This window comes from Bombus huntii, chromosome 6, assembly GCF_024542735.1.
Source record: "Bombus huntii isolate Logan2020A chromosome 6, iyBomHunt1.1, whole genome shotgun sequence".
Classification (NCBI taxonomy): domain Eukaryota; kingdom Metazoa; phylum Arthropoda; class Insecta; order Hymenoptera; family Apidae; genus Bombus; species Bombus huntii.
In genome coordinates, this window is record NC_066243.1 from 16,967,989 (window position 1) to 16,991,388 (window position 23,400).

At 38.7% G+C, this 23,400-nt stretch overlaps 4 protein-coding genes across 10 annotated transcripts; 2 read left to right on the forward strand and 2 right to left on the reverse strand.

Annotated features, from left to right (window-relative positions):
• Window positions 1–80: 80 nt before the first annotated feature.
• LOC126866825 (dolichyl-diphosphooligosaccharide--protein glycosyltransferase subunit 2) lies at window positions 81–4,814 on the forward strand (the record flags this gene model as incomplete). Its single annotated transcript, XM_050620782.1, has 11 exons — window positions 81–258; window positions 703–911; window positions 1,138–1,269; window positions 1,468–1,628; window positions 1,740–1,873; window positions 1,994–2,369; window positions 2,578–2,757; window positions 2,828–3,050; window positions 3,133–3,345; window positions 3,685–3,856; window positions 4,090–4,814. Coding segments are annotated over 11 exons (2,121 nt in total), but the record flags the coding sequence as incomplete, so codon positions are not given.
• On the reverse strand, window positions 4,552–7,099 carry LOC126866282 (dynein regulatory complex subunit 2-like). Its single transcript, XM_050619670.1, is given in 6 exon segments — window positions 4,552–5,028; window positions 5,124–5,372; window positions 5,375–5,799; window positions 5,861–5,983; window positions 6,139–6,428; window positions 6,493–7,099. Coding segments are annotated over 6 exon segments (1,326 nt in total). The 5' UTR covers window positions 6,567–7,099; the 3' UTR covers window positions 4,552–4,863.
• An 875-nt stretch (window positions 7,100–7,974) lies between these two features.
• LOC126866281 (uncharacterized) lies at window positions 7,975–11,567 on the forward strand. 2 transcript variants are annotated; one of them, XM_050619669.1, is made up of 4 exons: window positions 7,975–8,121; window positions 9,864–10,108; window positions 10,271–10,450; window positions 10,542–11,567. In XM_050619669.1, exons 2-4 carry the CDS (start codon window positions 9,864–9,866, stop codon window positions 10,549–10,551), a joined length of 435 nt encoding a protein of 144 aa, XP_050475626.1. In that variant the 5' UTR covers window positions 7,975–8,121; the 3' UTR covers window positions 10,552–11,567. The 2 variants fall into 2 exon arrangements, with proteins under 2 accessions (XP_050475626.1, XP_050475625.1); XM_050619668.1 differs by lacking the exon at window positions 7,975–8,121 and adding an exon at window positions 8,325–9,776.
• Window positions 10,817–22,970, reverse strand: LOC126866250 (retinal guanylyl cyclase 2). 6 transcript variants are annotated; one of them, XM_050619575.1, is made up of 23 exons: window positions 22,664–22,966; window positions 21,670–21,818; window positions 21,174–21,574; window positions 20,855–21,018; window positions 20,563–20,689; window positions 19,853–20,005; window positions 19,202–19,640; window positions 18,761–19,077; window positions 18,415–18,520; window positions 18,190–18,292; window positions 17,922–18,110; window positions 17,718–17,798; window positions 17,441–17,617; window positions 16,845–17,004; window positions 16,606–16,755; window positions 16,354–16,525; window positions 16,119–16,259; window positions 15,740–15,932; window positions 15,405–15,576; window positions 15,031–15,301; window positions 14,540–14,551; window positions 13,686–14,245; window positions 10,817–13,606 (listed from the first exon to the last, which is right to left on the reverse strand). In XM_050619575.1, exons 3-23 carry the CDS (start codon window positions 21,445–21,447, stop codon window positions 13,305–13,307), a joined length of 4,263 nt encoding a protein of 1,420 aa, XP_050475532.1. In that variant the 5' UTR covers window positions 21,448–21,574; window positions 21,670–21,818; window positions 22,664–22,966; the 3' UTR covers window positions 10,817–13,304. The 6 variants fall into 6 exon arrangements, with proteins under 6 accessions (XP_050475532.1, XP_050475530.1, XP_050475533.1 ...); XM_050619573.1 differs by lacking the exon at window positions 21,670–21,818 and having other exon boundaries at window positions 10,817–13,602; window positions 13,682–14,245; window positions 22,664–22,968; XM_050619576.1 differs by lacking the exon at window positions 21,670–21,818 and having other exon boundaries at window positions 19,202–19,574.
• Window positions 22,971–23,400: the final 430 nt, after the last annotated feature.

A 23,400-nucleotide genomic window follows, 5' to 3' on the forward strand; every position in this document is an offset into this window, starting at 1 on the left:
TTTTGATATATTTTAATTGGTTATCCCATAGTGATCATACCAATGAATTTTTAGTAAACTATGCACGTACAATTGATTGAATATTACCATATAATTTGTGCGCATGCTTTTTACTAAACATACTTTTGTTTTGCCAACTACTTCCGGAACGGAGAGTCGTCCATTTTTTCGTACACGCGCAATGGGTAAAGAGCCATTTTGTTCGGAGCAGCAACGTGGCAGCCGGTCTTCCCGGTCTTCCTCCCATAATGAACATTCGTGAGTATTATTTAATGGTATACTGTTTTAGGATATTTTTTAGATGAATTTAAATACAAGCCTTTATAGATATTTCTGTTCTTCTATAATAATGATACTTCGTCCTTTGCGCTCAACTGCTATATCCCTGGTTCTTTCGATCAACTACACTTTCCATATCTTATTTTTATTGCGTTTATTCTAGAGTTTATTTCATTACTTTACTTTTCAAAAAAATGATATTCATACGTATTTTCTCTTTTAAGTTTAGTAGTCGTTTTTATATTAGCTTCATAATAACAAATAATAATGCACGGTACATGATGCACGTACAGTTTACATTTGCATCAGTCTTCCGAGAGATTTGCATAATTTTAATATTTAATTTAAGTATAACCACAAATATTAAAAATAATCAAAATAGAATCTCAGTTGTCATCTAACTGTGACACAACTTTTTTTCAGTTACACCACTATTAGTCATTACTATCGGTATAACAAGTTGCTTCTCGGCCACCGAAATATTACAATCGACAAACTCCTATTTAACAACGGCTGATAGAGTTCATTTAAAGAAGATACTTGAACCAGGCTTAACATCAAATGATGTTGCACTTACATATTATGCAGTTCATGGATACACATTTCTCAAAGAAGTTTTGCCAAACAAACAGGTTAGAAATACCATTTTAATGAAAATGTTTTATATTGTACTTAAATATATTTAACCGTATATTATTTCTTAGTGTGTATAAAAATGTGCAGATATATGATGATATGTTTTGCCATAATTGAAATATAATGATTTCTTGATTAGTCTTACTGATCAAATTATTTATATACAGAATGTTTCGTACTGATCTTTTGTCAATATTTTAACAAGGTTCTTATAATTTTTAGGATATTTGTAACTTTCTAATAAAAGTTACACAAGATGATAACAATATCACAACAGAAAAAGCTTTTTACATTGCATCTACCTGGCGAAATGTGGGAAATTGTCAAACTAATCCTCCGTCTAATATTATAAAGGTTTGCATCTTTGAAAAACTAAAGCATATACTGTTAATTAATCTTTAAACGACTAATGATGTTTAGAAACTTTCGTTCTACTGGATTTTTATATTGAAGAAAGCTATGCTTACTGAAAAAAAAAAAAGAATTCATCATATGCATTAGCAAAAATTTCGTTTATCAGAGATATAAAGGGAAATTGTTTTGTTTAAATAGGTACTGGTGAGTGCGATAGAGAAAGAGACTTTGAGTATGGTGGAATTATACTATGCAGTAAGCGGCTTGACTGTTTTATCGGAAAAATTATCCCGTGAAAATGTGGATAATGTAATTAAGACAATACAAAATACACTGCGAAAGGATGATAATTTATGGAAGTATGGCTTACTCTGTTCATTTTTAAACTTATAGTTTGTTTCGTTTTCGTTAAAAATTATACAAGGTTCGTTGCTAACCATCTAAAAAATTCTAATTTGTATTATGAGCAGCTTGGGTTATACATTCCACATCGCTTCAGATCTTGGTGGTACCTTTGGTTTTGATCGTATCGAAGACGCGATTATTCAGGCAGATGAGGTAGATGGACAGTATTTGCAATTCGAAGGTGGTCTCTCTGTAACCAGTGAGTACTAAGTGTGTTATCTGATTAGTACTACGACCTGCGACACGTTACCAAGAAATGGAATTGAATTCTGTACAATCTCGACTGTGGTTAGTAGAACACACTTTGTTTGTTTCTTAGGTTTCCTAGTAAATGGTATTTTTAAACTATCCAACACGTTGAAAAAGAAACCGCCATTAACACCTCAGCAGATAGTAAAAATGGCTAATTATCTTCTATCTCGACGTTCCGTACAGACACCAAGAGGCGTTACAAGTTTGCTTTCAGCATTAACGACTTTGGCAAACAATGATTTTGAGAAACCAACCTGTGTAATATTAGCCAATGAAGAAATCAGCATTTCTACGCAACAGCCCTTTGTCACAATAAGAGTTTGCGATATACTAGGCAATCCGTTAACCAACGCGTTTAAAGTGATTGCAAATTCTGCAACAAGAGTCGGTGATGATGTCGTTATATTCAGCAAACAAAATTTGCAACCTTCGTCAACGGATAGGTAAGCGTTAAACTTTCACCGCCTTTCCCCAATACTTTACCGGCTCGAATTTTCTTTTTCAAGTCGGTTATACCTTGGGGTAAAGTATTCGTGTTGGTGCTACCCTTTGATCTTTCATTAAAATCATGGAAAAGATCAAGAAGCTCAACAAACAATTTTTTGTGATATAGAAGGTACAAAGTATTTTAACATGATCATTTAATTTTAGGACCTTATTCATGATGAACTTCATGGAAACGAAACCAGAACGTGGATTTTACAAGATATCAGTCACTGCTGGTTCGGTAACGAATACCGTTATGGTGAAAGTTCTTTGCGAAGTTGTAGTTGATCATATGGAAATTGGTACTGCTGATGCTGATCAAACTACTCAACCAAAGCTTACACGGTAATTGAATCGAGACGATAGATTTAAAACCATAAATCGCATATGTTCATTCGATAAATATTGATTACAGAGTGCATTTCCCTGAAAAATTGTCACAAAAGATTGAGGCTGACTCTCAACAAAAATTAGTTATGCGGTTTCTACTAAAAGATGCTGCTAATAAAAAACCTATGCGCACACATCAAGCATTCGTACGGCTTTCTTCTGCGTCTATTTCAAACAACGATAAAAGAGGACATGAAATTTTGTTTGTTGCTGAAACAGATACATCACATCTTTATAAGTTCGATATGGTAGTTGTACACTCCTTCTGTCATCATTCTGGTGATCTCTGTTGAAATTGTTTAAACATCTCACTATTAGAACGTTTTATAGCCGGTGGGAGGAACAGCAGCGAATTTTGACTATGAAAGCGGGGACTATAATGTGGAATTGATTGTCGGTGATGCAGTACTGAGTAATCCTTTTCAATGGACAGTGGCAACAGTTAGCCTGAAGTTCCCTGAACCGTCTTCGACTGAACGAGCGGATAAAAATGTTTTTTACAAACATAAATCCAACATTTACACGACTAAGCCGGAAATAAAGGTATAACAGTGTGTTTTACAATTACTCATTGATTACGAATTGATAATTTCGTATACGATAAAGACTTCGAATTTTGCAGCAATTCTTTGGCCATATGTTATTCTGTGCCTGATAGAACCAATGCTCGTTAGTGATAGTAATCATTTTAAGATTCTGTCACCTCCTTAACATTGGAAAAGAACTATCGCTGTCGAGATATCTTTCTGTTGTTCTAGATCAAATTCTGTTTAGAATGAATGTTTACATTCACATATTTCGACGGACATTCCTTTCAATTCGAAATTTTTATTGAACTTCGTTATCAATGGGTTGATTGATAAATATATCGGTATGTTGCAGCACATGTTTCGTAAACCCGAGAAGAGGCCTCCCGCCTTTGTTTCAAATTTATTCACCGGTTTGTGCTTAGCACCAATTCTCTTATTGTTTATTTTATGGGCTAAACTTGGAGTGAATATATCAAACTTTCCATTTTCGATTAGTGCTGTGACGTTTCATCTCGGATTGGGAAGTGAGTAACATTATATAATATTCATCGTAATATTATTTAAGTATAACGTGCCCGATATCTGACAAATTATAGTTTTCAGTTAATTTGCGATAGCACTTCGGGCATAAAAGAAAAGTGAAATTTTCGCAAGTGTAATTATCATATTATAGTTGTAGCCCAATTTTCACGACACATAAATAACCGCTTATTTGTAATTCTTAACTGCTTCATTTACTATTTTTGTGTGCTTTCAGGTATTTTCATACTTTCCGGAGTATTTTGGTTAAAATTAAACATGTTCGTTACTCTTCGATATCTGTTCGGACTTGGTATTGTTACATTCCTTGCAGGCAATAAAATGTTGTCACGTATAGCGCATAAACATAAATTGCGTTAACTCGTTAGACCACAATGATATTTTTATAATCGTTTCCGGAACTTAAGTTATTTGACATGAAGGAGGACAAGAGAAATCCAGGCAAAAGCATAAGACTGGCTTCGCTAGAAATAAATCACCGGAAGTAACGAACGAACGAATTTGTTGATGCCGGTATTTTATGATGAACATCGCGTCGATATTGTGTAGCGTAAACTACGATCGGTCGATACTACCGATAAGCAATATGCATATATATTTTTCATCGTAATCATATGCGAAATAAGTTAGATTTGTGATTATAATGAATTATTGCAGCTATGAACAATTCTATTTATTAAAAACAAGCTGTACTCTACATGTCTCATGTTTATCGGTACACTGTATGCTTGTTATAGGAATGCATAAGAAATTTGAAATTCTTACACAAATTGTTCATATTACTGCATTTTTGATTCTTTATTATGATCTAACGTTTATGATCTCATGTAAATACGTGAGAATACCTCTGAGAAGAAATTGATATAATCACGTCATTTTCAATGGTATACGAGTACCACCATCACACTTGTACTTGATGATAATAAATCGATTTTTAGTAGACCTTTGTTATGTGTACTATTCATTGATTTGTCGAAATATATGCTTCGAACTACATCGGACTTGTCTCATCAATAAAGTAGCGTTTCATCAATTTTCGTAAATAGTTCGCTTGTATCAGTAACTGGCATTTTTCTGTACGTAATTCTTTGGTGATTATTTGCGCAAAATTTAGTCGACGCCAAAAATTAATGAGATATTGAAAGTCTTTCATAGTCTGAAAAAAATTGTTGTTGGAGTGGTTACAAAGTGATTACAAAGTGGTTAGAAAGCGAGTTAGTAAATACGTATAATAGTAAACTAAGACCTAACTGTTTGAAATGGAAGGATATTGTTATCGGTTGTTGGTAATTGCATAGGATGATTATCAATCATTGGAAGTACTTTTTCATCTTGCGTCTCGTATTTTCGACACATTTGCATATAAGCGAGTATACGTTCAGCTTTGATCATCAAATCTTTCATGTATTTTACACTGTGATTATATTCCTTAGACATCGTCATTGTTTTATGTTTATCTTTCTTGCAACCTAATAAATCACTCACTGTCACAATCTACCGCTACCTGGTTAACCACTTGCGCTAGAAAGACGTGCCACGCACGTCGAGATGCTTTCGTTCCAAAATCGCCAGCGACGTGTATACCACGTCGATAGGCATTTGTCGCGTGTTATATTGTAGCACACGGCACGTGCAACCGTGAGTTTATTGGTAGCGTAAGTGGTTAAGGGAGAGATGTATCGAACATATGTACCAAAGATAAAACGTTCGTTCGTCTCTCGATAGGCATTATAAAAGAAATTTGATTCTTTTGTCATTTCTTGTAGTTCAATTATAGATTCTATCTTGTAAGAATTAATCTTGCTACGAAATTTCATGATCTCGTCGAGAAGAATCGCGATACGCATATTTTGTCGAGTTATCATTTGTTGATCGGTCTGATCCTTTTTTCTGACAATCTCATAACCTTTTCGTCGATCTTCTGTACCTATTAGGGAGGGTATATGTATATGTATATGCGAGTGAGAGAGAGAATAATATCTACATACTTTTACGATAATCAGAAAAAACATTTCGCAAATCGTTCCATAGATTCTCTAATCTTTTTTGAAGTTGCGTTGTAACTATCCTTTTTTCGTTTTCTCTATCTTCCACGAATGTGTTGATTTTACCTTAGAATTGGAAAATGTATCAAATAATTTAATGTCTGAAATCGTTGTCCCGAAAGTAATACGGTATCCTTTTAGTAATCAAGAAAGAGATAATCGTGTGAGAATGATATATGATTCTGCAAGCATGGAAAACGTTAGTAGGTAATATATCTTACTAATGGCAGTACTTCTCGCGACATTCGTTGCATTTTCACCTCGATGATTTAAGAACAAGTTAATTTTTCGTAAAGCAGTTTCTTTCTTATTTCGATAATAATTGATATTTTCAAACTGAAAGGTTTTATCGGCTAACGCCGTTTTCATATTTCCATAGAAGAGCGTGTCGGCCTCTGTTAGTCGAGTTTCGTGTATTTCTAAGGATCGATCGATTATCTCTACGTGGGCACCATTAGCCGTTCGTCGTTGATTTTCGGCTTCTTGCAGACTGTCCAATAATAAGCCGATGCTGTAGAGGTACAGGGGATATCTATAATATATTCCAATGGGTCGTTTATCACATCGTATCGTACCTGTAGTCCTTGAAGTCGAAGGCATGTTCTAGAATTTGCCAAGTTATGTCTATCTTCTTCGAGATATCCGGCATTTTTACGCGCGTAAGCATTTCTCTCCAGTAACGTCGATTACGTTCCGTATTCAAAGCGCTGAGCTTAAGTTCACGTAAGAGCGTTTCTCGTTTGAAATCTTGCTCTGATTTCTGACCGTTTGATTTGTTCCGTGTTTTTCGCTTCGATTTAGGAGCCATTTTATCGTTTAAGTCAACCTTCGCCAACACGCTTTTACGATCTTTTTTCTCTTTCCTCCACGTCTCGTTACAGATTAGCCTATATCCTTTAAGTTTCGATTTTCATCTGTAAACGTACGACTCTCCTTTTTCGACCAATCGAGAATATCTCTTTCGATATTATCGATATTTATTATCATCTATCGTAACGGTTACTATTGTATTGCTGGTAAAGTAGTTTTCAACACGTTGAAAAGGCATATCGTACGATACGTAACAATCGTTATCGCGTCGTTACAGATGTTCGATATCGCATAATTGCTGGATAAATGCGTGAAATATGCCTGGTCTAATCATCCTCTCAAATTTCAAATGATAACCGTAATATCGTATACGTAAGCGTTTTTACATACAATTCTCTAAAGATGTTGCGTCTCATTCCACTCATCTCGCTCTGCCTTCTTCCGTGATTCGTACACCGGTATTGGAATCTTCAAGGCCATGGAATTAAAGAATCGACTGTTTGCACTGTTCAGTGAAAGCCGATAGTTAGCACGCTGTCCCGTAGTCTTTTTTTCGAATTCTCCGTGAGTGTCGTCTTTCATATACGATATCCAATTCTCAGTTTTAATACTGTTTCATATTATAAAATGCATAAACGCTGCATCGTGGCATCGAATTAAGGAAGAATGCGATGAAAAAGATTCGGTAATTTTAATTGGTCGCGCCGATTAAAAGAAAGGGAATACACCTAAGTAAAAATGGCTCTTAATAAGTCGAAGAGGAGGAAGGAGATTTGCTAAATTCCGGTTCTAAAACTAGAAATAGGCGTTAATGATATGGAAGGGATAAAATCTGCGCTTCTCATATATAAAGGCGATTCGCGCGGTTTCAAGCATCGGAATATTTTCTTTGTCGCGAGTCTGTCAATCTTGACAAGGTTAGTACTCATTGTTTCTCATTCTCGCACATAACGATTTTTTACGATTCTTTGTTACAATTTTCATCCTTACGAATTTCCATATCTTCTCGGTTCCACGTTCTTTTCCTTATTCTTTTTTCCTCCCCTTTCTGTCCTCTTTCCTTCTTTTCGTAACCACATGGAAAATTCTAATTTCGTCGTCTTTGCTTTCTAGATGAAGTCGTTTTACTTTTTTATACTGGTGGTATTGCTCGTTGATCCGATTCGTATGTTATCGATTGCGCACGGAGGAAATCGTCTCTCTGTTATACGGGACGATCAGATTGTGGAAGGAAAAGCGATTCGCGTGAAAAGAGCTCCCGTGTCTCACTTGCCTTTGCTCGCGGGAGCAGCCTTAGTTGGTAAAAAAGCACTTTTATTGGGCGGTGCCGCCGTTGGAGCAAAGGCTCTTCTTGGTGCTGGAATTGTTGGAGCTGGTTTGTACAAAGCTAAATAGTGAGTATATTTTCAGGGTATTCTATATATGTATATGTATACATTTATTTTAGTAGTTTTCTTTTACTGTCAATCATGTTTAACGTGTATATATAATTTTGATGAATTCCTTGGATATGTACCAGTTATGGCGGCGGTTATGGAGGTGGATATTCAAGCTATCACTATGTTCCATACACTTACGGACCAAGTTGGAAGTAACGTCTAATATTCGTCAATACAAGGATAACAATTTTGGAAAATAATTTTGTCGTTATTCACACAATTACTTCGGCACGCGATAAAGAGTCGATTTATAGAAGATATTGGTGTATCAAAATTTGTCTTTTATGTTTTAAAATATATTATTTTGTATTGTAATATATTCTAAGTTTGTTTCTAACACAATTTACTTATAAAAGAATAAAAAATGTTATTTATTACAATTTAAATACGTACGTACACGGTTAGTACGAGAATAAAAAGAGGAAAGAAGGAAAAAGAAGAAGGAAAAGAAGGGAACAGAAGTCATTTTCTTGTTATTCCTAAAATGTACCGTTTCATCCATAGCGTCACGTTTTCAGCTTTTGTTTTGTTCGCACTATTCGCTAGTTGAATGTTTCGATCTCGTAACTCGTAATGTACAGCGATAGATTTAAGTATTTGATTGTACGGCAAAACTCGAGTACGAGAAGAATTGATCAATCGGTTCATATACCAAGGTGAAGCACGCGGTTAAAAATGTTACGAGATGGATTTCCATCGACGAATACCTAATGACTCGAAGCATTGTAAAAGCAAGCACTTTCTTATCCGTCTTTTCTCTTACTTTTGCAACCTTTTTCTTTTGCGATCCGTATTCGTTATTCTTGTCACGCGCTACTCCGTTACCTAATTCATTGAACGATTGACATCTGGAAATGTAAGTAAACCGAAAATGATAGAAATGGATTCATTACTATTCGGTGATTGTTCGTTAAACTTGCGACACTTGCGATTAAAGGTGCGACCCGGTGTTACGTTAACAAACGTAACATACATACATTATTTGATATGCGGATCGATTGATTTTGTTCTCCTCGTCTCGTATATACATTATTATTATTTATTATTAATTATATCAGCTTAATCGTTGTGTATTAACTATCTTATTAAATTATTTCTTTTTTAGCTCAACCGTTAGAATCAATCACGGAAATTAGAGATGCAACGATACGTTTAAGCGAAAATCGCGTTAGCTCACTGTAATATACGCGTGTGAATTTTTGTACATCGTTGATAGACGATAAAAGGAATCGCAGTTCACATTCGCTGCACATTTTATGCAGAGAGTGGCATCTTATAAAATTGTACAAACACGTAGCTTAGAATAGCGAAAGGGACAAGTATCGTAATACAGAAACGCTACGAGCTTTAAGAGCTTTTCACCGATATTTTCACTTCATCGTTGTGTCGCAAGTGGTTCGAACGTGGTGAGAACGGAGTAGTGTAACATTTAAAAAGGAACACGAACGTAAGTTGGATCGTTTGAGTGGGTGGGAGAATTCGTCGTTTCGAAGGTAGGCAAGCCTCTATATAAAAACAAAGGAGGCTATCGAAAAGGTACCATACGAGTTAAAAACGTACGCTTAACATTATTCCTAGGCCCCTCGTACGAAATACAAAGAAATACGACGGTAAGGCAACGAGAAATCCATAAGCAACGTAATTATTTTATTCCGAAATACTTTTAACGGTGATCTTTCTTCGTTTCTTCTCGCCAGATGCAGCCAATTAGCATTGTGGTTCTTGCTGTTGTTTGTTGTTATATCGTACCATGTATAATAGCCAAAGAAGACGCTTTACCATCGACAGAGAGCCGTTCCTCGATTCTCGATCAATCTGTTGGTCAATTAGAAAATGAAGAATATTCGGGTGCTACGTTGAACAGGCAAAAAAGAACGCTTCTGCTGAAGAAAAAACTTATCGGTGCAGGACTCTTGGGCTTCGGCTTAGGTGCCGTGAAAGGGTAAAAGAACAATATTTCCATCCGTAAAGCGAACCTTTACTTAAGAACGTTTCTCAAATTGTAGCTAGTTTGTGTCAGTTTCTATGAATATCTATCAGATATCTACAAAAATATCTACAAAATACTTGGTTTAATATCTTGTTTTTATTTTATCACTTCCAGGTACAAGCTTGGTTATAAGACGGCTCCAGAAGTTCATCATGTTTATGTATCGAGTCCTCCAGCATCCGTAAAATACGTTGAATACGTTGACAAACCTGTCTTCGTGGAAAGAATAATTGAGAGGCCAACTCCGGTTTTTAAACCGGTACATGTCGAATACAGGGAATCTTCTCCTTACGGGTAAGCTTAACTTATGGCAAAAGATCGCCGTTTTTCTGCGTGTGATATGCTAATCAAATTTCGTTCCTGTTTCCTACATTTTTTTATTCAGGCCTTGGTAATGTCAATGGAAATCATCAATCGGTGCAAGTAATCACGTAAAATTGGCCAAAAATAATAATCCAATAGCCGGCATAGACCAACAAGAAGAAGTTTGTAAAGTACCAGGAAATTTCTATCAAAACGTCTTCGTATTGGTTTATTTTCATGTACACACGCACGTCTATGCAATTATGCATACGTTCAAGACTCATCGTACAATAGAACAAAACAATATTTTATACTATACTCGACGTTGTATTCGTGACTGGCGATCTAAAATTTAAATTGATGCGGTATCATACTGTTTTATTGCTTAAAATGAATTATTGCGTCAAGACGAATACAAAGTAACATCGTCTCTTTAATTACCTTAGAGGGAAAAGAAAAGGAGTACATAGAAAAAGAGTTTCATTTTCTTGTATCATCGATCAAATTTTACTTTCCATGCGTATGTTCTGCTCCACGTTTTGCGTTAATTTATCGCACCGTTCTTAGCCGCATCGTTGCGTAGAACGAATTACGGATACGTGGTTCATTTGTCAGATGATTGATTTAAATGGCTTAATGTTAAATAAACGATCGTATTTTTACATCTTATTATCGATCACGATTCTTTCCAATATACATATATACGTGTTATAAGCTTCGCGATGCGAAAAACTCGTTGATAATCTCCTAATAATTTTTCGCTCACGAACGCTTGCAACATTATAAAATGTCCATCTATACATTATGTGCGCTATATACACTTATTCGTACATCTAACACACAAATTATTGCACGATCACATAAAACACGTTTGCACGTGCTGTTTTATCGTAATTAATTGCGTGTGAGGTCGCGCACGGACGCAATTTTTAATTGGCGCGTTTAACGTCGCATCGTTCGGTTTATTAATCTTCTTATCCTTAATCTCAAAATACACATTACGTTCGAAAAATTCGCGAAATTAATCTTTACGATAGGTAATTGCACGATTGGAAATCGGAAAGAGGGAGAGAAAGGGAGGAGGGAGAGAGAAAGAGAGAGACAGAGAGAGAGAGAGAGAGAGACAGAGAGAGAGAGAGAGAGAGAGAGAGAGAGAGAAAAAATACCTACGTCTTTATATTGTAGGTTTTTGAATTATTGTCGACGACGATTCGGGGACGACGATGTCGCGCACACATTCATGAGAAAATAACGAACTTCTTCTCTTGCTGTACGGAAATGGTGCGAATACGCTTAGTTGCTTGCCAAATTGCATACAATCCCATTACAGTAATAAGGTATTTGTCTCGCGTGTTGTCTCGTTTCAGCAAGATTTTTAAGAACAATCTTAACGATAAGATTTTGCTTTGTTGGATTGTTCGCAGCATTATGCATCTTATGTAGAAACACGCAACGTTTCGTTCCAAGTCGTAATTAACTGTATCGAGTTATTGATAAAAAAAAGTGGGCAATTCGAACGACATCGATATTGTATTAATTACACCGGTGTACATTTAATATTTCTCGTTTTCTTCGTTCGAAATGAACGAGCCGAACACTCGAAACTCAAAGATGTACAGCGGAATAAAATTTTAGGAACAAAGTTTCGTCGATCTCGAAGGAAGTTTTTATCAAATAATCTGTGTGCAAAATGTAAGCGACAGCAGGTAGGTAACAGGTGCGTGTAGTACATGTTGCTGTGTAGCTTTTACAGAGGCTCGTGGTACGCGTAGAATTTTCCATATCTGTGAATATATTTTAACGCGCAATATTTAAATGATGCTATAGAGCGAGTTTTTAAATGTGATTCTGTGGATTTCAGCAAGTAGGCAGATCAAATGTGATGCAACGATTCGTTTACGATTTTCAACCGAGCGCTATAAGACACTACCTTACAACGCTGAATTACCGTAAACCTATGCGACTCGTATGCGTTCACCTTTCTTCGAATAAGAAAATAGAAGGTATTGCGAGTCTTCTTCAATTTTTTTTACAACGATATACGCACCGTTGCGTGTGCATTGCATTAAAATTTCGTTTCGTCAGTCGATCGTATCCGAACTGATACGATTATGTGCCTTGAATATTTTTCGTCGAGGCGCCCTGCTTGGCAAGTGACATCGTGATACGGTTCCCTGTCGCTCGATCGAATGTGCAAGTAAGTATTTACTTGCATTGGCATAAGGTGGGTTGCGCGTGTACAAACGCAATTCGCAGCGCAAGATTAAATTATTTATAACTTGGAAAAGAAGCCTCGTCGTTTTTACGCATGAACTTTCATCCACAACGGAATCGATCCTGTAATCAGCGTTCACTTTTTATAAACGTTCTGTATGCTATTGGCGATTCGTATTCATTCTTAGGAAGCGAAACGACCGAGGAAATACGGATCGGAAGAAACGCAGAATTACAGAGTTTGTACATGTTTCCTATGCGAAGAACACAACGCGAAGCCTGCATATACACATATGCGTGTCTCTATGTAACGGAGATTGTCATCCGCGATAATGGGTATAAACTTTTCTCTATACTTGACGACCGTAATCAGCGATCGATCATAGATCAAACGTCGATCTATTATCAGTATCGTAAAATTGTAAGAAAGAATTCTAAGAGGACCGATACAATTTTTCATTTTCACGATGACCGACACGACTGTTCTTTTATCATTTTAAAAATGTAATATCGTTTATACAGCATATCCGATGACTCACGAATATTCGTGACGATTGTCATATTTTTTTGTGAGATTTTAGTCGCAGGTGCTCACTGATCGACATTTTGACCAACTAAAATGGAACATTTATCAACGAAGCGTTAAAGACTCGACAGAAAGAGAAACGGATGCGGTTTGTCTGTAGTGATGAAGAAGAGGTGCCGGAGTAGATGGAACCTCTTCGATACGTTCCAAGTCATTCGCTGCGCCCGCGCTGTTTTGTTTGTACAGTCTTGTTGGTGCCGTATTCGTGTTTTGTTGCTGTTGCTGATAATGATGGTGTTGAAGCTGCGGCTGATAATTGGCCGGTTCGGTAAAACCAAGGCAGGCGGTTTCATCGGGCCGATCCAGACTGAACTGCCTCTTCAAGAAACGACAACCTGTACTTCTTCCTAAGAGAATCGAATGGATGGTCAATTGGATTGATAATTGCAGATCTAATAGAGAAAGCTGAGAAATATCAAGACTTGCCATAATGTTCGTTCGGAGACAGACATCTGTAATGATTGTATGGCGTGCTCAAGTCGTTCTCATCGATATAACCAGCTATTCTTCGATGTCTTGGCGGTCCCGGTCTATAAGGGACCGTAGCCGAGCTTGAAATCGACGTAAGGGAAGTGGTAGATGCGCCAAGAACGGCTGTTTCCGTACAAAATATAGCAGATGTTCCTAGAGCCGCTTGAGTATCGCTGGTAGTTTTGACGACGGTAGCTGGATTCGCGTCGTCGTTCTCTTTTTCGTCCGGTTTTATCTTCGACGGTAAAACTGGCGCTGATTTCGAGGAAGAACTTGAATCCTGAACTTGTTTATCGTGCACAGACACTGCAACTTTACACGTCTCTGCATTTTTATCGATATTTCTGGCTGTATCGACATCGTCGACGTTTACGTTGCGACATTCGTTATGGTTTTTGCGTTCGTCCTCCTCCTTTGTATCTTCGCAAGACAAAGCCATGGATATAGGCGTGCCGTCTGCCGATACGATGCTTTCTTCGTTCATTGAGCTCTCAAATATTAGACTCTCGTTCAGCCTTTGGCGTGGGAAATTGAAAATCATCAAATATCAAATTAGTCGTTAATTAGATTCTTATTTAGAGGGTGGAGGAAGGATCGCTTGTCCGTTATACTATCTGTATTCGAGGATACGTGCGCGTTTATCATTAAACATCGATATTTTACATGGAAATCATTTTATCATACGTATATGTATGTTCGCGCATGTATCCACGCGATCGTTCCATTTGCACGTGTACCGTGTACGTGCGTAAAACGCAATTGATCATTTCTTACGGTTGCATTATCGTATTTACCGATTTTTCACTTACCCATGGTTTTCCCTGAAGATGGCGGCAGAATGGCAACAGATAAAAGCATTAAAAATCTGAAAAGCAAACGGCTCCAATGAAGATCTACCAAATCAAAGTATACGATGCAGATGCAATGAGCGTTAGCACACACTTAACGACGTTGAATATTCAAAGGAGAAAAGAAGGACAATTGACATTCAACCGTATCTTCTAATTCGTCGTACGTATAGTTTTGGATGCGACGATGTTCGATGAACGGGACGATCGAATCGATAGCGAAAGATGAAAGGAAAAGGCAAAGAGAAGACAGGGTAGCCAGATCGACTTATAGAGATCGGATCGATAGAATTATCTAGAAATAAGTAAATGAGGTAAATAGGTAGGGAAACGAACGAAATATTTTCTTTTTCTACATTATGAACATAAATATATGCACGTACGTTGTACATATGTATAGAAGTGGCTTTTAACAAAAGAAATAAAAGAACTGAACGAGTATAAAGGCTTACCCGAGCGTGGGTGGTTTTGGAAGTTCCTTATCGAAGCCTTGTTTCCCTAGTAACCAATAAGTAGGCATTTTTCCCTTGCCTTTAACTTCTGTCCGTCCACGGTATTCGATCTGATATCCACCCGCCTGAATCAGTCGATCTCTTGTCACTTGGCTGAGGTGGATACGCCATGGTGCACCGGTAGACTCCATCCTCGATGCGGTATTAACGGTATCACCGAAAAGGCAGTATCTTGGCATAGTCAGGCCAATAACACCGGCGCAACAGGGACCTACGTTTACGTAATCGAGATACGCCGTTAACGCAAAACGTACATATACGTATTAACGCAATAGGACGACGTATGCTATAACGTAGATGATACGACACTTAACCGGTATGAAGGCCAATTCGAAGTCTCAGTTGCGTATTTGGCAGATGTTTCAACTTGAATTTTCCGCTTTGGTGCAGTAAATCGAGCGCCATGGTAGCTATTTGAGAAGCATGGTCTGGTATTCTTACCGGACAGCCACCTACGACCATGTAAGCGTCTCCTATAGTTTCCACCTGTAACGGCGAAGAAAGAGAATGATTTTCTTTTCCATTGAACACGATCACAGATACGTATCGATATTCTCCGCGGAGATTTCTTATCATCGAATAAAAATCGATCACGCTTTTTGACTTATCGACCATGTACTGTGTCTATTGCGTCCTTGCATTCCATCACCTTATATACAGTATATGCGTTGATCGTGGCATCGAAGCAGGTATACAAGTCGTTCAAAAGATCGACTACTTGGAACGGGGTCGAGTGTGCAGAGATGGTCGTGAAGCCAACAATGTCCGAGAAATAGATTGTTACTTCACGGAATTCTTCAGGATCAACGGGCATGCCCAGCTTCAATTTCTCAGCAACAGAGCTAAAAGGTCATTGCGTGTTTGATACGCCGCCAATCTTAAAATATCAATAGGTAAATATAGGTACATCTATACACCTATTGTTCGATTCTGTACCAAAGGAAGAAAGGTAGGGGGAGGAGAGAGAGAAGTAGGGTGGGTAGAAGCGAGGTGACGTGCGATGAAACACAAAAGATATCTCTATTTACCTGGGTAACATTCGATTCAATAGCTGTTCCGTTTTCTTCTTTTCCATGTCGAGTTGTTCGGTGCGCTCGCGTATTAGCTCTTCCAGATTGTTCGAGTACTTTTCCAACATTTGAAACATCGTATCGACGATATTGACTTTTCTACAGATACAGATTAACTAGATGTGTGAAACGAACAACGATCTACAGTAGCGCTAAGAACGGCTAGGTATACAGAAACATAATAACCATTTACCTTCCATGATTAAGCTTCTTGAAGAGATCGTGAACATCGTTAAAATCGGGTCTCATGTCCGCTGCTTCTGCCCAACATTGACGCATGATATTTATCGCTTCCGGCGGTGCGGCACCTTTGCTTACAGACGGCCGAATCAGTGGCGGTGGTTTCATCACTTTCTCGATGATATCTGCATATAGGAAGGTATATATAAATTTCTATGGAGAAACTTGCACGGTCGGTATAAAGGATTTTCATTTCGTTAGTTACCTTCCGGGGACAAAGCGAGCATGCAAAATGGTTCTCCGCGGACTACCACTTCCTGCATAATAATACCAAAACTGTAAACATCTCCGGCTTGCGTTCCCTTCTTTCGAAGATTTGGTTGCCTTAATAGTTCGGGTGCCGTCCACAAAAGATCTAAACGCGAACGCGTTAGGAAAAACGTTATTCCGTCGTTCGAAATTTGCATTTCTTTTGTATAAAAAAACTAACGGGAATCGTCATACCCCTAGCGGTTTTTGCCGGAGGAACGATATTTTGTGCTTCGTGAAAAACAGGCAGTCCATAATCGGTTACCTTGAGAACCCAGCGAGCATCGATGACGCAATTTCGCGAAGTAAGATAACCGTGTACACGCACTGGTGTACCATGAAGATATCTCATACCCTTTAAACAGAAATCAACAAATTTCAATTAAAAATCAATTTTTTCGTTACGTCATCAAGGTAACGAAGCCTTGTATATTATTATGACAAACGATTAGCGAAATAAATGTACGTGGAATATCGCCGTTAGATCGTGCATCGTACATTATAAAGTGTTTCATCGTCGTACAATACTCTGTTATTCGAAAGTCCGCGTTTTAATTTTCGAGGAAACAGTTTCTTAATTATCTTACAAAATAGATCCTAATTCTAAGAAAGTAGCAAAATGAAAGATTTATTGTTATAATACTTTGTAAATGTGAATTTAAAAACTGTAACTATGCATTGTATGAAGGTTTCTTCAAGCGTTTAATAACGTGCTGATCTTGGAAGCATGTTGAGCGAACAGGGCGCCGTACGTAATGCGTTAAAAAATTGCAAATAATTCTTTTATTTACCCGCACAAGATCGGTGAGGAACGACAATCTGAAGGACCAATCGAGCTTGATCTCGTCCTGCACCAGTACGTCTTCCAACGATCCTCTTGAACAATATTCGTAAACAAGGCACGGTCTTGTCGGTTCATTCAAACATCCTATCAGAGGATTGAGATTCTCATGACGCAGACCATGAATCTACGATCGATAATAGAGAAAAAACGCGATTGTCAAACGCTTGTTATCTCATCTCGATGTTAATAGTCGGCGATATCGTCGAATGGCAGAATATTCTTACCATGGCCAATACATCCATAGTTTTGCTTTTCAGTTCAAACGTACCCTGAGTTGGTAGTTCTTTCAGTTGCACAAAGTCACCCTGCCATGAACGCGACATAACAGAAAATTGTATATTGCTTGCATGGTCCCGGACAGACAATTACAGGTATCTCTATCCATACGAATACGTATTCATTCGTTAATTTCATACGCGTATACTCACGTTGTATCTTGCACGAGGATCCTTCAAGAAATTATGACGCGTCAGATTTCCTGTGCTAGTTCGTAAACATGGTTTCAGGGAAGATACGCTACCTAGTTGAAGTAGATCTGGCTTTTCTACTTCGGGTCCACCAAACTCTTGCAGTTGTTGCAACCAACAGCATAACATTCTCTCGATACCCTCGTCCACCTACACACCTTGCCGTCAACTTTGTTCCTCGTGGGAAATTTTATATATATGAAATTCGCATTGCGGATTATCGACTTACCCTTCTGGAATCTACTTGAGGCACTTGAGGAAATACGAAATCCGACGTGGTTAAAATGATCTTGTACGTACCCTTGGACATTCTCTTCTTAAGCAACTTCTTTCTGAGTTTCAAAGGATATTTCGATTACCACATTGATGACATTTACACAAGATAAGTCGTGGTTACTCGGAAAATACCAAGGAAAATAGTACTTTAGATGTATATTATAGATCGATTCGTTACCTAATCAAGATTGCGACCGATATTGCGAACACAGTTAGTAAGAGCGACCCCAGGATGATAGTCACGATATGTGCGATACGCAATGCTGATTCGTCGGAAGTATTCTCTGTAAAAGTGGATATTTTAGAAAATTCATAGAAAAATTTCACCTAATCCGATCCAATTAACTTGGATATGGATTAGGTGATTTAGGTTAGATTTAACGAAATTTAACGATACGTTGAGCCAACGTTTCCCGACAAATTCTAATTTTACACGCCGCTTTATGAACATCTCTTTTAATTTCAACGAAGGAACGTAGATACGAAGATAATATTAGTCGATTTATTTTTTCTTACTTTCTTACCTGTACAATCGATAAAGGGAATCCCGTTGACATCGATGTTGCATCTCGGAAGATCAGTGTCATTCATATTACGAAAAGCCACCGCATTCGTCGATAACTTTCGAACAAACAATTTTTCACGTCCTTCCACGGTGATCATTATAGGTTTCCAGGCGTCAACACGCCAGTCCAGCATAACGTACGTGTAGATCTTGTTATTGAATGCATTTATACTAGAATTGTCGTTCATTAAGATATTAAGAGTTTCGTTCAAACGGTCCATCAACGTCGGTACCATATATCGTTCTACGCCCTCGAATACTTTTTCTACGTCATATCTGTAGAAGAACGCATACGCTTCCGGTTTATCATCCATCTTCAACAGGTTGTTATACATGTACACGCGTTATATAAATTACATAAGTAGAAGGTGGCAACAGTTTGAATAAAACTTGACCGTACCTGTAATCGAGGGGTGTTATCGTGATCAATCTTTCTAGAAAAGTTGAGCTCAAGTTTCTTGGCGGGTGGAATCGGTTACTTGTTTTTGATTTATTCCATGGTCGTTGTCTGGTTTCTTGCTCTTCCGCTTCCTCCAACGTGTCTGCTACCGCTACGCTGTCATCGTAGTCGTCAAATGTCGTTTCATAGGACACGTTCAAGGCAGAGTCAGAGAGATTCAAGGGTGTTAGAGTCGCCAGCGAAACGTTGGACGTTGCTGAATCGAAATAAGAAATCGAAGTGTTTCCGGGTGGTAGAAAGAGGTCATCGTCTTCCGTATGAACAATCACGGTCATAGAGTCCCACATGGAATTAGAGGTTTGCTGTACGTTATCTATCTCGGAGAGGACACGAGTTATTAATCCGTCTTCGTCGGATGTGGGTAGACATAACACCGTAACTGCGTGCAATCGAAAATGAAATCGTGAATCGCATTTGAATCGCATTAACACGTTACGGTGTACACACGGATAGCGATATATGTATGTATAAGCATTTAAAAAAGCGTTTTAAAAGGCGTCGAGGTAAGTTGGACGAACCAACAAAAGCCAAAGCAATTCGATCGAAAGTTGAAACGTACAAGAAAGAAAAGAGTACAAAAGTGATGCTCACCTCTGCGAGAAACCTTGTAAACGGTGCGAAGAATTTTTCGAATTTGTTCGAAAGAAGCTCGCCGTGGTAGTACCGCGCGTCGTCGTACTACAGCTCCGATACTTTGCAAAGAGTTCAACAATGCTCTTTCGAGACTCATCCATGGCTCGTGATCTGTAACATCGTGTACATATATTTACACGCCCGTAATTTCATACTCGTCCGTAGGCGAGCTCGAGAAGAATATCATCCGCGGCGTTGTATAAACGCGCTACGATTTATCCAAAACGCTAACGCGATACACGCGATACGTATACGATACGAGATACGCTTCCGCAAACAAGATATACAGTCTAGTTCTTTCCCGAGTGTATCGCCTATATGCATCGTCTGCGTCGATCATCCTTCGATCTATCGAAAAGTATCAGCAGCAGTCGAGATTCTCGGGATTCTCTTGAGTATCTGCCGAGAATCGTCGTGCGAACGATTTAATGATGAACTATTTCGAAGGAAAAACAGTTGAGTCGCAAGCCATGGCTTCTTCCAGACTTTTCATTCTCGCGATGAGTGGAATGCGATGCGATAAAAAAGATTTGATGTTAAACTTCAACGTTAAGATCGATCGCGCGGCTGCTTTTTTCGCAGATCTCCGTCGATTCGGAAGTGCAAAGTAACGCTACGACGATTACACGATATTACCGACGAAAGGAAAAACAGAAATGAAAATTTACCTGTTCCTATTATCGCTACGGTTTTCCATTGTAAGTGTATCAGCATCTCCGCGAGGGCTTTCGCTATCATAGGTAACGACGGCGACAGCCTAACGATCGATGAAACTTGCCTTTCCTCCGAGTCTTTCTGAAACGATTACCGTGATTGCGTACGTATATATCGGTCGAAACGTTTGTACGACGTACTTACGATTAGGTTTAAGTTACTTGCTTACGTGCATAGAACGTTGGGAACGGAAGAATCGGAACGCAGAGGGCGTATGTGCTACTGTTTGGTGTTTAATTCGCTTACCAAAGGACAAGTCCATGTGAACAACGGCATGTTCCAGAGATGCGCGAGTTTAACGGTAACTTCGCACATAGGTGAGTCGAGAGCGGCTACGAGAGCTTTTGCTCTTCTTTCACCAAGTACACGTAACAGAGCGTCGAGACCCCAAGTTTTCGTTTCGCACGACACTAGGGAGCAGAGAAAAAGGTTGGATCCCTTCGATTCCGTTACGATAGACACGGAAACGTAGCAGTGTATTACTTATGTATGCGTGACAAGGACGGATACAGCGTGACGAAGAATTTACGAATAGAAGGATGCTGCGTATTAGTGAGATACTCACGCGATAAGGGTATAACGGTGATCTGCACGTCGAAATTAAATCGATCGAAATAGTCTTGAATATCCGTGGCCATATCGGTGGTATTCGTCTCGCTGTTGCAATCTTCTCTTAAGAAGAGCATTACTTCCGCTTTGCTATCGTTGTAATTCTCGTCGATCGTATCCGACAAATAAGGAACGCATGGAACTTGTTCACCATTCAAAGAAAACAAACATCCGGGCAGGATCATGATCGAGATCCACGACCAAAGCCGGCGAAAAGAGTTCCCGGCCATGGGCCTGTAACCACCCTGTTTACCGTTTTCGCCCCGTAGCTTACTCGCTGCTCGCTTTTTTCCTCAGCAGCTAACCTATTGACCCGTATCTATTTGTCTCCGTATTCGCCTTCTTTTCGTATCTTCGCTGTGTACGGGATAAAACGATCGTTTAGATCCGGAAACCGAAAAATCTGGAGCCGCCCCACCAACGGATCGTACGACGTATCGTCAGCTACGTACCGTTATACTCTCTTATTATCGTAGCCCTACGTTTAACAGACTTTAACAAAGAGAGATCGAGACCGAAAGAGACAATTTTTCTTCTGTTCTTCTAATTTTCTTTTCTCGACTGGCCCCACGGTAAAATGCCAATGTCCTTTGAATTTCAACTGCAACAACCTCCTAATCGTATAAGCGACATTCTCTTTCACTTTTGCCCCTTTTTCCTCTTTCCATTTACTTTTTTCTTTTGTCGAAACGACGCGTTGGCGATGAAAACGCAAAATACATACATCGATCATTGGTACGGAATTCCTCCATTTCCTTCAAATTACACGGATAACTTTATTTATTCGTTTATTTATGGCGAATTATCGGAAAACGCGCGGAAATATCGGTATCGGTGTCTGCAGCGTCCACAGAATGTGGTAAGCGGCGACAACTAGAGCGTGCACGATCTTTTCGTAAAAAAAGGTGAATCCTTTAATCACGGTAGATCAATTTGCTGTAAACACATTTTCCGCTACATTTAATACTCAACGACGTTGAAAATATTTGCAAACAATAGCCCATGGTTGCTGTCACTCATTCCCTATAATTATCAATGTATAATAATCGCAGGGTTGCAGCAGCTTTGAAAGAGGAGCAATCCTGTTCCAATCCGTACCAATGATTTCGAGAAATCGAACGTCCAATTCTACCTGATAGAATATTTATATGTCGCACAGCCTGACGTATTATTTTCTCATCGACAAACGATAATTGCATTACAATATTCGAGTATCAACGATCGAATTAATTGGTATATTCGATCAAAGAGAATAACCGCGTTTCCATCCGAAGTGAAATTTATCGAAGAACGGAAAGCAGCAAGTTTAACGGAATATTAGATTTTTTAACGAAATTAAAACGGCCGATAGATAAATCGTCGATATTTGAAAAGAGGAAGCATGTATCGATACGTTGATAGGCTCGGTTAAGTATACAAAGTGTATCGTTCGGAATTTCATCTTACCGTTTCTCTTTCCGCGACGAGGAACAACGGTGAAACAGTTCTCTTTTTTTCTGTTTGCGTATATACCAGAAGGGGATGCGCGAGTCTAGAAATATTTTAAAAATACGCATATCGCGAACAACCAGCAACGAAGTTACTTTATTATATTTCAAAATTCGGTTTGACTTTCTGTCGCGCACAGACGAATAAAACGCGTGTCTCAAATGTAATCTGTAATTCGTCCCGTCCGAGTAGAAATCTCAAACGTTTCAGACGGACCGAACGCCTCGGCGTCCGGTATTGAACTAAGTCGAGTTTCACCCTTCTACACATGCCCGAAGTGACGTTATCACGAGGTAACGAGAACGTTCCGTCCCGGGAAACGAATCCAGCTAGCGGACGCGCGAGCCCGCACCATTCCCAGTATCAGTCGCGCGCCCCGTACACGTTTCGATCCGTGTCATCGTTACGCGAAAGGCTAGCTAACCTTCCGAATTTGTCATGGAACACGAGTGAAACTGTCCTTGGCCCACGCGATATCTATCACAGTCGCTGTCATCCAAAATACACGTACACTACGCCTAAATCTTTTAGCTTCATGCGGTTGGAGATATTTAGGGTAATCGTGTCGAAGGAGAACGCTGCACGAAAGCGTACGGTCAAACTGTAAAATTTGTTTTCTGAAATTGATCGATGAATCGACGGTCCAACAGAATCCATCGGTAATAGGAATTGAGAGAAGGATGCGAGAAGTCTGG